The following is a 12,661-nucleotide window of genomic DNA, read 5'->3' as shown; positions in this document are numbered from 1 at the left end:
CTGCCTCCTGGTGGGCTAGGGAGACACAGCACCAACAGTCAGACATTTACTCTCTAGTATCTCCATTCTCTCTCCCCCTCTCCCTCTAGTTTAAATGACTTGTAACGTCTGAGTAAATGTCTTTACCTTGTAGTACAGGTAGATGGTGGTGATGGCTGTCAGTAGGATCAGCAGCACTACAACGTGTCTGATGATGAAGGCTGGCAGAGGAGAGGCTGCAAACAGAAACACCTTTGATGAGGGGACTGATCATCATCACATAGATCTGTGGGAAATCTGTCAATGACAAAGTTATAAGTCTGGTTCCTGTTCAGTTACCTGTGATGGTGAGGGAGAGGAGCTCACTCTCAGAGGAGAAGTTATGAGAGAAAACATAATTGTCATAAACACAGCTGTAGTTCCCTTGGTGGGAGTCATCTGCAGCAGGGAAGAGGAAGGCAGCAGAGTGATTGACAGCTGGCTGGGTCTGGGTTCTGTTGGAACCGGTGAACGTGAGGACGAAGGCGCCTCCTGGGTACTGTGGCTGAGTGGAGCAGGTGATGGTGAAGTTGTAGCCCCTGAACATCTCGGGCCCCTGGTGGCCCCTGGAGACCCCTCCCATTGGGTCAGTCAGGAAGATATCAGGCTGGACCAGGAGATCTGTAACAATAAAAGAGAACAAGAAAAACCTCTTCAACTAGTTTCCTATAGATATGACAATAACATCAGCATGTAACAGTGCCAGCCACCCTCCCTCACAGGGCAACATGAGTAGTGGGCCTACAGTCACTGAGACAACATATGTTGATATCAGGCTGAAGCAGGACATCTGGAACAAGAGGAGAGAAAAAGAAAACGTAGCTCCTCAACTACTTTCCTCATTTAGATGTGACAATAACATGACATGTGACAGTGGTAGTGAGTAGAGACGTTCACTGAGATAACACTCAAATACAAAGCATTCTGGGATATGTAAGTTCCTACTTGACTGAGTGATCTATTTAGTAAAGCAGACTGACAAGTTAAACAGTCATCATGAGAGGTGCAGAGGAAGTTGTATGAATGAAGGAAATCAGTTGAATATAATTATAATATGTTGATATTTCCTGAGCAGATCACTGTGAGTCCAGGAAGGAGATATAATACATGGACTAAAGTATGTGGAACTCAGCAGTGAGTTTTACAACAGAGGATTATTTTTACGCTCTACGTGGTTCAGCACTCAGTGGTCCATTCTGTGAGCTTGTGTTGTCTACCACTTCACGGCTGAGCCGTTGTTGCTCCGAGATGTTCCACGTTGAAATTCTATGACATCTTCAGTAAGGACATTTTACTGCTGATATTTGTCTATGGAGATTTCATGGCTGTGGGCTCAATTTGATACACCTGTCAGGTGTGGCTGAAATAGCCAAATCCACTGATGTCCACATACTATTGGCCATATAGTGTATCTTGTTATTACCTGAGCAGATCACGGTGAGTTCAGGACGGAGATCATACATTCTTCTACACTCCCTCAGTGAAGACTCAGACCCATAACAGAAAACTCTAATCCCTCTAGTGGTGTTTCCAGGTGGTACTGAAACAGTGGAGACACAACCCATCTGTCTACACACTACTGCAGCTACATCCCTCTGGTCCCAGTCATCAGTTCCCACAGTCCTCCACTCTCCCTGGTCGTACCACTCCACTCCACCAGCACAGCGACTGCCTCCTCCCACCAGCCTCACATCATCAGGCTCTGAGAAAAGAAAAGAGAGAGACAGTAATCTTACTATTTTCTCACTAAAACACACCTATATTGTCTCTCATATTCTTCACTCCAGGTGAGAAACAATGTTGATTGAGTGACAAACTGTTTCTTACCTGAGCAGGTGAGTCCAACAGCATTACCAGGTAGGCAGGTGTTGTTCTCTCTGTCTGAGGTGTCACAGTCCAGGAGAAGGGACTCTTTGCCTTTACACTGGAACTCTTTATCCCAGGTCTGACCCTCACCTTCTCCATAGAGCCACCCCTGTAGAGCTGCAGGAGCCCCACAGCCAACATCCCTACAGACTACCTCTGCATCCTGCCGGTCAAAGTCAGCTTCACACACTGAGGCCCAGGACTGATTGGACTTCACCTCCACTCTCCCAGAGCAGAAACCAGCTCCATCCACAAGCCGCACAGACTCTGGAGAAAAAGAGTTGGTTGAACATTCAATCAGTTTTGTTGATGACACTGTCAAGGACTCAACACAAATATGTTGGATAAAACATAGTAGTTTGCTATGTTTGATACTGTAAGAGGTAGAAATGGGTTCTTAGTTACTCAGGATCGGGTTGGGAATAATGCAGGCAGGAGACAGGAATAAGTTCACTTCACTTTATAGAAAATAAACAGCTGGACATCCATCAGGCAGCTTCACTTCAGTACCATCTGAACTACAATGATCTGCCCATGAACATCTCCCATAAACCAATATGACAAACACAAATATAATGTTTAAATACATCTGACATCTCTCCCTCTATTTAAATGAAATAAAAACACATAAAACATGATACATGGTAATATTGTATAATGTATAAATAAATCTCTCAATATGACCAGTCTCTTACCTGAACAGGTCACATGATGATAATATCCATAATCACAGTCACCAGGTTCTTCTATGATGTCACACTGTCTAATAGAAGACTCATCTCCACTACATCTCAACATCGTTACTCCTCTTCTTCCATCTTCAACCAGAGGTCCTCTAGATTCAGATACAGGATTCCCACAGTCCATTTCTCTACACACAACCTTAGTCTCTCTCATGCTCCACCACCCAGGACATAGACCTGTCCACTCTCCTCTGTAGAAGACTTCCACTGTCCCAGAACAGGAAGTGGTCCCATCCACCAGTCTGACTGAGAGTTCAGCTGTAAACAGCAGAGAGGAAAACACAGTGGTGAGGACAGATGATGACAGTGATTCTGTTATTCTAACAGCAGTGATGCTTTGTGGTTGACAAGTATTAGTAGTTCCATAAAACACTACTTGTTATTGGGGTTTAGAATGGTTTGTATGGACACATGAATTTCTCCATGTGGGATAATAAAGTTGACTAATATTGAACTGCTATAATCACTGTAGGTTTATACTCTACCTACCTGGTGGACTGACGCTTTGAGCCTGGAGATCTGAGGAGAAAGAGAGAGACAGAGAGACAGAGAGACAGAGAGAAACAAAGGAGAAAGGGAGGAGTCAGAGGAAGAGAGAGACAGAGGTTAAATGAACATCAACATGACCTTTCATGATGTGATGGGGAAGACAGGCTTATCGTTGGTATGGTGCAACAACACCCACGTGTACATACACTATATATACAAAAGTATGTGGACACCCCTTCAAATTAGTGGACTCTATTTCAGCCACACCCCTTCTTGACAGATGTATAAAATCAAGCACTCAGCCATGCAATCTCCATAGACAAACATTGTCAGTAGAATTGAGTTAATGAACTTCCCCTCTCTTCTCCTCTTCTCCCCCTCTCTTCTCCTCTCCTCCCCTCTCCTCCCATCTCTTCTCCCCTCCTTTCCTCTTCTCCCCCCTCCTCTCCTCTTCTCCCCCTTCTCTTCTCCAACTCTCCTCTTCTTCACCTCCCCTCCCCTCTCCTCATCTCACCCCTCTGCTCTTCCCCCCTCTTCTCTCCTCCTCTCTTCTCCTCTTCTCCCCCCCTCCTTTTCTCCTCCTCCCCACTCACCTTACCCCCCTCTCTTCTCCTCTTCTCCCCTCTCCTCTTCCCCCCCTCTCCTCTTCTCCCCCTCTCTTCTCCAACTCTCCTCTTCTTCACCTCCCTCTCCTCTTCTCCCCTCTCCTCTCCTCTTCGCCCCTCTCCTCTACTCTTCTCCTCTTCTCCCCTCTCCTCCCACCTCTAGTCTTCTCCTCTCCTCTCCTCCCCCTCACTTCTCCTCTCCTCCCCTTCTCCTCTCCTCTACTCCCCCTCGCTTCTCCTCTCCTCCCTTTCTCCTCTCCTCTACTCCCCCTTGCTTCTCCTCTCCTTCTCCTCTCCTTTCCTCTCCTCCTGTTCTCCCCTCTCTTCTCCTCTCCTCCCCTCCCCTCTCCTCTCCATTTCATTCTGTACTCCAACATCTGCCTGGTATTCAAGATAACACACAACACAGCAGCACCACATTTGGTTTTAATCAACCTCAGACTTAAATATCAGTGTTCCAAGTACCTCCACCAGGACAAACTGCCTTCTCACACAAACCAATAAAGACATGGAATGGTCTCACCTCAACATGGATCTAGTCCAATCAGACGTGTCTCACCTCAACATGGATCTAGTCCAATCAGACGTGTCTCACCTCAACATGGATCTAGTCCAATCAGACATGTCTCACCTCAACATGGATCTAGTCCAATCAGACGTGTCTCACCTCAACATGGATCTAGTCCAATCAAACGTGTCTCACCTCAACATGGATCTAGTCCAATCAAACGTGTCTCAGCTCAACATGGATCTAGTCCAATCAGACGTGTCTCACCTCAACATGGATCTAGTCCAATCAGACGTGTCTCACCTCAACATGGATCTAGTCCAATCAGACGTGTCTCACCTCAACATGGATCTAGTCCAATCAGACGTGTCTCACCTCAACATGGATCTAGTCCAATCAGACGTGTCTCACCTCAACATGGATCTAGTCCAATCAGACGTGTCTCACCTCAACATGGATCTAGTCCAATCAGACGTGTCTCACCGCAACATGGATCTAGTCCAATCAGATGTGTCTCACCGCAACATGGATCTAGTCCAATCAGACGTGTCTCACCTCAACATGGATCTAGTCCAATCAAACGTGTCTCAGCTCAACATGGATCTAGTCCAATCAGACGTGTCTCACCTCAACATGGATCTAGTCCAATCAGACGTGTCTCACCTCAACAAGGATCTAGTCCAATCAGACGTGTCTCACCTCAACATGGATCTAGTCCAATCAGACGTGTCTCACCTCAACATGGATCTAGTCCAATCAGACGTGTCTCACCTCAACATGGATCTAGTCCAATCAGACGTGTCTCACCTCAACATGGATCTAGTCCAATCAGACGTGTCTCACCTCAACATGGATCTAGTCCAATCAGACGTGTCTCACCTCAACATGGATCTAGTCCAATCAGACGTGTCTCACCTCAACATGGATCTAGTCCAATCAGACGTGTCTCACCGCAACATGGATCTAGTCCAATCAGACGTGTCTCACCTCAACATGGATCTAGTCCAATCAGATGTGTCTCACCGCAACATGGATCTAGTCCAATCAGACGTGTCTCAGCTCAACATGGATCTAGTCCAATCAGACGTGTCTCACCTCAACATGGATCTAGTCCAATCAGACGTGTCTCACCTCAACATGGATCTAGTCCAATCAGATGTGTCTCACCGCAACATGGATCTAGTCCAATCAGACGTGTCTCACCTCAACATGGATCTAGTCCAATCAGACGTGTTTCACCTCAACATGGATCTAGTCCAATCAGATGTGTTCACACTGATATTGATCTAATAGGCAACAGTGATTTTATTAATGACAGAATAAACACTAAAAAACGCATTACATTTAAATAGCTGTAATAACTTAGCTCTGTACACTATTCTGATTAGATGCTATTTAATGCTGAGTTTGGACACAGGTTTCTATAGGAACACTAAGACACCTGGACCACATATTGAGATGTGCCTTTAGTTAAGTAAATCAGTTGTTACATAAGGTGACAGTTGTAGGTGTCACGACTTCCGCCGAAGTCGGTCCCTGTCCTTGTTCTGGCGGTGAAGAAGGATGGCGGTCTGCGCCCGTGCATTGACTATCGAGGTATCAACCAAATCACTGTGAGGTACAGCTACCTGCTGCCTCTCATATCCAGTGCGATAGAGTCAATGCACAGGGCTTCTTCACAAAATTGGATCTCAGGAGCGCTTACAACCTGGTGCGTATCCGGGAGGGGGACGAGTGGAAGACGTCATTTAGTACCACCTCAGGGCACTATGAGTACCTTGTCATGCCGTACAGGTTGATGTCTTCCAGGCCTTTGTAGACAAGATTTTCCGGGACCTGCACGGGCAGGGTGTAGTAGTGTATATATCGACCACATTCTGATATACTCCTCTACACGCGCCAAGTGTGTGTCCCTGGTGCGCAAGGTACTTGGTCGACTGTTGGAGCCTGACCTGTACGTCAAGGCTGAGAAATGTCTGTTCTTCCAACAGTCCGTCTCCTTCTAGGGTACCGCATTTCCACTTCAGGGGTGGAGATGGAGAGTGACTGCATTTCCACTTCAGGGGTGGAGATGGAGAGTGACTGCATTTCCACTTCAGGGGTGGAGATGGAGAGTGACTGCATTTCCACTTCAGGGGTGGAGATGGAGAGTGACTGCATTTCCACTTCAGGGGTGGAGATGGAGAGTGACCGCATTTCCACTTCAGGGGTGGAGATGGAGAGTGACTGCATTTCCACTTCAGGGGTGGAGATGGAGAGTGACTGCATTTCAGCTGTGTGTAATTGGCCGACTCCCACGACGGTAAAGGAGGTGCAGCGGTTTCTATGGTTTGCCAACTACTACCGGAGGTTTAACCAGGGCTTTGGTCAGGTAGCCAACTACTACCGGAGGTTTATCCGGGGCTTTGGTCAGGTAGTCAACTACTACCGGAGGTTTATCCGGGGCTTTGGTCAGGTAGCCAACTACTACCGGAGGTTTATCCGGGGCTTTGGTCAGGTAGAAAACTACTACCGGAGGTTTATCCGGGGCTTTGGTCAGGTAGCCAACTACTACCGGAGGTTTGTCCGGGGCTTTGGTCAGGTAGCCAACTACTACCGGAGGTTTATCCGGGGCTTTGGTCAGGTAGCCAACTACTACCGGAGGTTTATCCGGGGCTTTGGTCAGGTAGCCAACTACTACCGGAGGTTTATCCGGGGCTTTGGTCAGGTAGCCAACTACTACCAGAGGTTTATCCGGGGCTTTGGTCAGGTAGCCAACTACTACCGGAGGTTTTTCCGGGGCTTTGGTCAGGTAGCCAACTACTACCGGAGGTTTATCCAGGGCTTTGGGCAGGTAGCCAACTACTACCAGAGGTTTATCCGGGGCTTTGGTCAGGTAGCCAACTACTACCGGAGGTTTATCCGGGGCTTTGGTCAGGTACCGACTCCCATTACCTCACTGCTGAAGGGGGGACCGGTGTGACTGCAGTGGACAGCTGAGGCGGACAGGGCTTTTGGTCACCTGAGGGCTCTGTTTACCTCGGCTCCCCTGCTGGCTCATTCGGATCTGGGATAGGAGCCGTGCTCCCTCAGCGCTCGGGTACGCCACTAAAGCTCCGCCCCTGTACTTTCTTTTCGAAGAAGCTCAGCCCGGCGGATCGAAACTATGATGTGGGGGACCGGGAGCAGTTGGCTGTTGTCAAGGCTCTGAAGGTGTGGAAACATTGGCTTGAGAGGGCTAAACACCCTTTTCTCATCTGGACTGAACACTGCAATCTGGAGCCCACTCCCCTCCACCTGCCCAGAGGGACGTTACAGTCCTTAGAGCCCACTCCCCTCCACCTGCCCAGAGGGAAGTTACAGGCCTTAGAGCCCACTCCCCTCCACCTGCCCAGAGGGACGTTACAGTCCTTAGAGCCCACTCCCCTCCACCTGCCCAGAGGGAAGTTACAGCCCTTAGATCACACTCCCCTCCACCTGCCCAGAGGGACGTTACAGTCCTTAGAGCCCACTCCCCTCCACCTGCCCAGAGGGAAGTTACAGCCCTTAGATCACACTCCCCTCCACCTGCAAAGAGGGAAGTTACAGCCCACTCCCCTCCACCTGCCCAGAGGGACGTTACAGCCCACTCCCCTCCACCTGCCCAGAGGGACGTTACAGTCCTTAGAGCCCACTCCCCTCCACCTGCCCAGAGGGACGTTACAGTCCTTAGAGCCCACTCCCCTCCACCTGCCCAGAGGGACGTTACAGCCCACTCCCCTCCACCTGCCCAGAGGGAAGTTACAGCCCTGCCCAGAGGGACGTTACAGCCCACTCCCCTCCACCTGCCCAGAGGGACGTTACAGTCCTTAGAGCCCACTCCCCTCCACCTGCCCAGAGGGACGTTACAGTCCTTAGAGCCCACTCCACTCCACCTGCCCAGATGGACGTTACAGCCCACTCCCCTCCACCTGCCCAGAGGGACATTACAGCCCACTCCCCTCCACCTGCCCAGAGGGACGTTACAGTTCTTAGAGCCCACTCCCCTCCACCTGCCCAGAATGACGTTACAGTCCTTAGAGCCCACTCCCCTCCACCTGCCCAGAGGGACGTTACAGCCCACTCCCCTCCACCTGCCCAGAGGGACGTTACAGCCCACTCCCCTCCACCTGCCCAGAGGGACGTTACAGTCCTTAGAGCCCACTCCCCTCCACCTGCCCAGAATGACGTTACAGTCCTTAGAGCCCACTCCCCTCCACCTGCCCAGATGAACAGAATGTCTTGGAAAGCCAGACCTTTAGACCTCATAGTTCTGTCCAATACATTGTGGATTTTTTTCATATTTATACTTTCATTACAAGTTGGGATTTAAATTGATGGACACGCCATGTCTCAGTGAAAAATGTATAACGTAGTATCTACCATTTCCATTACTATTTATCTAGCATACACACTCACACTCTTTTAAACATTATTATTTGGGAAAGTTATCAGGGGTAGTAACTAGCATAACTTATTTGACTATTTCTTTCACACACACCTCATTGGCTAGGTTAGCAAGCTAGCTAACTAGCCACATTTAGCACAAGCTCACGACTAAAGTGACCTGGCGATCCTACTATCATGGACACTTGTCTCCAAGCAGCATTGTTTTTGTTTATGTCCCTGTAGCTGTCAGCAGTTGTTTCAAAAAGACACAGTTTTGAGGAAAGTTAGTTAGATAGTTGCCTAGCTGTGTAAAAGGTACCTGCATCAGTATAGTTGCCTAGCTGTGTAAAAGGTACCTGCATCAGTATAGTTGCCTAGCTGTGTAAAAGGGACCTGCATCAGTATAGTAGCCTAGCTGTGTAAAAGGTGGCGTTAGGAAGTAGTTTGGGGCTGTAGGGTATGGCTAAATGGGATGTGTAGAAATACAGCTAAACCTAGGGTATGGCTAAATGGGATGTGTAGAAATACAGATAAACCTAGGGTATGGCTAAATGGGGTGTGTCGAATCCCTCCCCCTGTTGAAGCTAATTTACTATAAACTCAAAAGTAGTATTTGGAGAACAGCAAAACCTAACAGAAATGCCCCCAGACATTCACTATTTAACTGTATGGTTTCTTTTTGGCAAGGAAAATATTGGATATCGGTATCGGCCAAAAATATACTATCGGTGCTTCCCTAATAATAAGGTTGTAACAAGATGGAAAATCGTTGTGGAAATCTGTTGCAGCTCAAGTCGACTACAACATCCACAATGCAATGCTCTCTGTGTGGGCTGGCTGGCTGGCTAAATGTATCTACACACAATAATACCAAAGACAATATCAGCATGTGAAGTAGCTAACTAGCTGTTAAATCACCTAAACAAACTACACTAGCAATTTAGGAGTCTCCAATCTCACCATGTTCAACCTGCAGATCGATGTGTCTCCCAGAGTGGAGTTTAAATCACAACGGCAGATATACTTTTGAGGAGATGGGAAACGTTGATGATGCTACGTCATTGGCCCCCGCAGTGCATTCTGGGCGATGTGAGATAATTAACTTGGGAGTCTACTGGGCACTAGCTCAAAAACCCAACATTAACACGAATTTAGTCAACAAGAAGTACAACATTACTAGTCTTTTCCGAGATGTGAGGTAATTAACTTGCTATTTGTAGTATCGTATAGCATTGTGTTATATAAATAATTATAATATCGAGCACTACTAGCAGACCAACACTCTGGTTAAACCGGATGCCCTCAGATAACTCTGAGCCCAGTGTCCTCAGTCAAGTTTAGAGCCTACGTGCAATAACATGATTATGCGAAGGACACACAGCTGCCATCACGCAAATATACTCCCCTGTAAAACTACAAAGAACATCCTGCAACACTAACGAGCTTAGAAGTGCCAAGCTAACATGCACTCCTGCATAAACAGGAAACACCTGAGCCTAAAGCAGACATTACCAGTCCCTAAAATCCACGCTTCCTTGAAACACATACATTTCATGAGCATCTGTACACTCACACTCTAACCCCCCTACTGGTCGGGTGCCAAGAGCAAAGGACTTTGCTGTGCATCAATGGGGCCCGCTCTGGCTAGAGCAAGGTCCGCCTCCAACCTTTTGAGACCAGTCAGAAGACCAAAACGACAAGACTCCACCTACTTTATTCTATGTATAAAAATGAATGTAACCTTTGTATAAGGCCTCTTTTTCACCTGACTCCTTGCCGAGTTGTGTGAACTAGATCCGTGCACGTAAAACTGCGGGAGCAACACTGATGTAGTGAGAGGTGGAAATGCATTATACCAGAGGTTGGTAGACTACAGGTAGGGATTAGGATGCAGACAGAGCAACACTGATGGAGTGAGATGTGGAAATGCATTATACCAGAGGTAGGTAGACTACAGGTAGGGATTAGGATGCAGACAGAGGATGATGATGTCGTCCTATTGTTTTATTTAACTAGGCAAGTCAGCTAAGAACAAATTCATATTTACATTGACAAACTAGGAACAGTGGGTTAACTACCTTATTCATGGGCAGAACAACAGATTTCTACCTTGTCAACTCAGGGATTCTATCTAGCAACCTTTCAGTTACTGGCCCAACACTTTAACTACTAGGCTACCTGCCGCCCCTATAAGCAAAAAGTGTATTTTTGGCTCCCAACAGAAGGCTGTATCAAACCGCTGATACAGTACTGGACTACTAGGGTGAAAAAATGTTCCCGGAAGTTAACAAAAAATTATAAATGACATATTTGTGTTTTGTTTTATTTTAGTGGGGGAGCTGCAGCACCCTCATCATGCCTCCTTCCCTCAGCTGTAGTCTGTCTCCTCCCCTCCTCTCTCTCTCCTCTGCCCTCCCCACCCCCTCCTTCACTCAGCTATACTCTGTCTCCTCCCCTCCTCTCTCTCTCCTCTGCCCTCCCCCCCTTTCTCTCTCATTCTCTCTCTCTTCCTGACATGTAGCATCAGGCCTGTTGATCTTAACTCAGGTTACAGACCTCTGGCATCTACACTCCCCCTTCTCCTACTCTAACATAACACCAATATTAAATATAATACATCATATATACTCTCATTCATTTACATAGAGACAGATACAATCAATCATTGACACACTGAATATACAACAGTCAGATGCAGGACACCATCACAACTTAACTGACATTAGTGCCTGTCCCCAGATGGACAGTTAGACTACAGTAAAGTACATTTACAGGTGATCACATCATTGTCCTGCTTTGAGACACATTTTTACTGACTGCTTCCAGTTGCATGTTATTTTACTAACCCTGCAAATTATAATGTATCTAACAATATCAAATCATATCTCAGTAACTGTCACCAGTGTCTATCAACATAACAGCATCCTACCTGTGCTCCACAACAGGGTCATCAGTACCACTGCAGGTATCATATCTGTCTCTAACTGGAGCTCCACTGAGCTATACAGTCTACTGTCATGTAGAGAGGACTGAAGAGTGGAACGTGCTGCTCGGCTTTTTGACTCGTCTCTCATTACTTCCTTATTTCAATGGTGTGAAAAACTTGTCTCAGATCAGTGGTTGAACTCAGCTAAATACAGCAAACTGATCTGTTCTGAAAACCCCACAGGAAACTGCTGGCAGAGCAGCAAAGTTTCACATACAGTTGTAGTTGGAAGTTTACATACACTTAGGTTGAAGTCATTAAAACACATTTTTCAACCACTCCACAAATCTCTTGTTAACAAACTACAGTTTTGGCAAGTCGGTAAGGACATCTACTTTGTGCATGACACAGGTAATTCTTCCAACAATTGTTTACGGAGATTATTTCACTTATAATTCACTGTATCACAATTCCAGTGGGTCAGAGGTTTACATACACTAAGTTGACTGTGCCTTTAAACAGCTTGGACATTTCCAGAAAATGATGTCATGGCTTTAGAAGCTTCTGATAGGCTAATTGACATAATTTGAGTCAATTGGAGGTGTACCTGTTGATGTATTTCAAGGCCTACCTTCAACCTCAGTCCTTCTTTGCTTGACATAATGGGAAAATGTAGACCTCCACAAGTCTGGTTCATCCTTGGAAGCAATTTCCAAACGCCTGAAGGTACCACGTTCATCTGTACAAACAATAGTACGCAAGTATAAACACCATGGGACCACGCAGCCGTCATACCGCTCAGGAAGGAGACGTGTCTCCTAGAGATAAACGTACTTTGGTGCGAGAAGTGCGAATCAATCCCAGAATAACAGCAAATTACCTTGTGAAGATGCTGGAGGAAACAGGTACAAAAGTATCTATATCCACAGTAAAAATTAGTCCTATATCGACATAACCTGAAAGGCCGCTCAGCAAGGAAGAAGCCACTGCTCCAAAAGGGACAAAGATCATACTTTGTGTGTCCTATAATATCACCTCTAACTTTCTACTGCTTGAGTTCACCTCTTATAGAATATTGGCTTAATGTTCCAGCACCTAAATAGAAACAGTACCAGCACCC

At 46.9% G+C, this 12,661-nt stretch overlaps 1 protein-coding gene across 2 annotated transcripts in view; it reads right to left on the bottom strand.

Annotated features, from left to right (window-relative positions):
• Positions 1-11,892, bottom strand: part of LOC116362210 (CD5 antigen-like) — a 15,313-nt gene extending 3,421 nt beyond the window's left edge. For both annotated transcript variants that reach the window (XM_031816531.1, XM_031816532.1), the window contains exons 1-8: positions 11,545-11,892; positions 3,117-3,146; positions 2,580-2,885; positions 1,846-2,151; positions 1,442-1,720; positions 319-639; positions 127-215; positions 1-15 (exon numbers count right to left, since the gene is read on the bottom strand). The exon at positions 1-15 is cut by the window's left edge and continues 156 nt beyond it. In XM_031816531.1, coding sequence (XP_031672391.1) covers positions 1-15; positions 127-215; positions 319-639; positions 1,442-1,720; positions 1,846-2,151; positions 2,580-2,885; positions 3,117-3,146; positions 11,545-11,689 — 1,491 coding nt within the window. In that variant the 5' untranslated portion in view covers positions 11,690-11,892. The remainder of the gene's footprint in view (positions 16-126; positions 216-318; positions 640-1,441; positions 1,721-1,845; positions 2,152-2,579; positions 2,886-3,116; positions 3,147-11,544) is intronic.
• Between the last annotated feature and the right edge of the window lie 769 nt (positions 11,893-12,661).

The sequence above is a fragment of the Oncorhynchus kisutch genome, unplaced genomic scaffold (genome assembly GCF_002021735.2).
Source record: "Oncorhynchus kisutch isolate 150728-3 unplaced genomic scaffold, Okis_V2 scaffold816, whole genome shotgun sequence".
NCBI lineage: Eukaryota > Metazoa > Chordata > Actinopteri > Salmoniformes > Salmonidae > Oncorhynchus > Oncorhynchus kisutch.
This window is presented reverse-complemented; position numbering and strand designations above follow the sequence as displayed.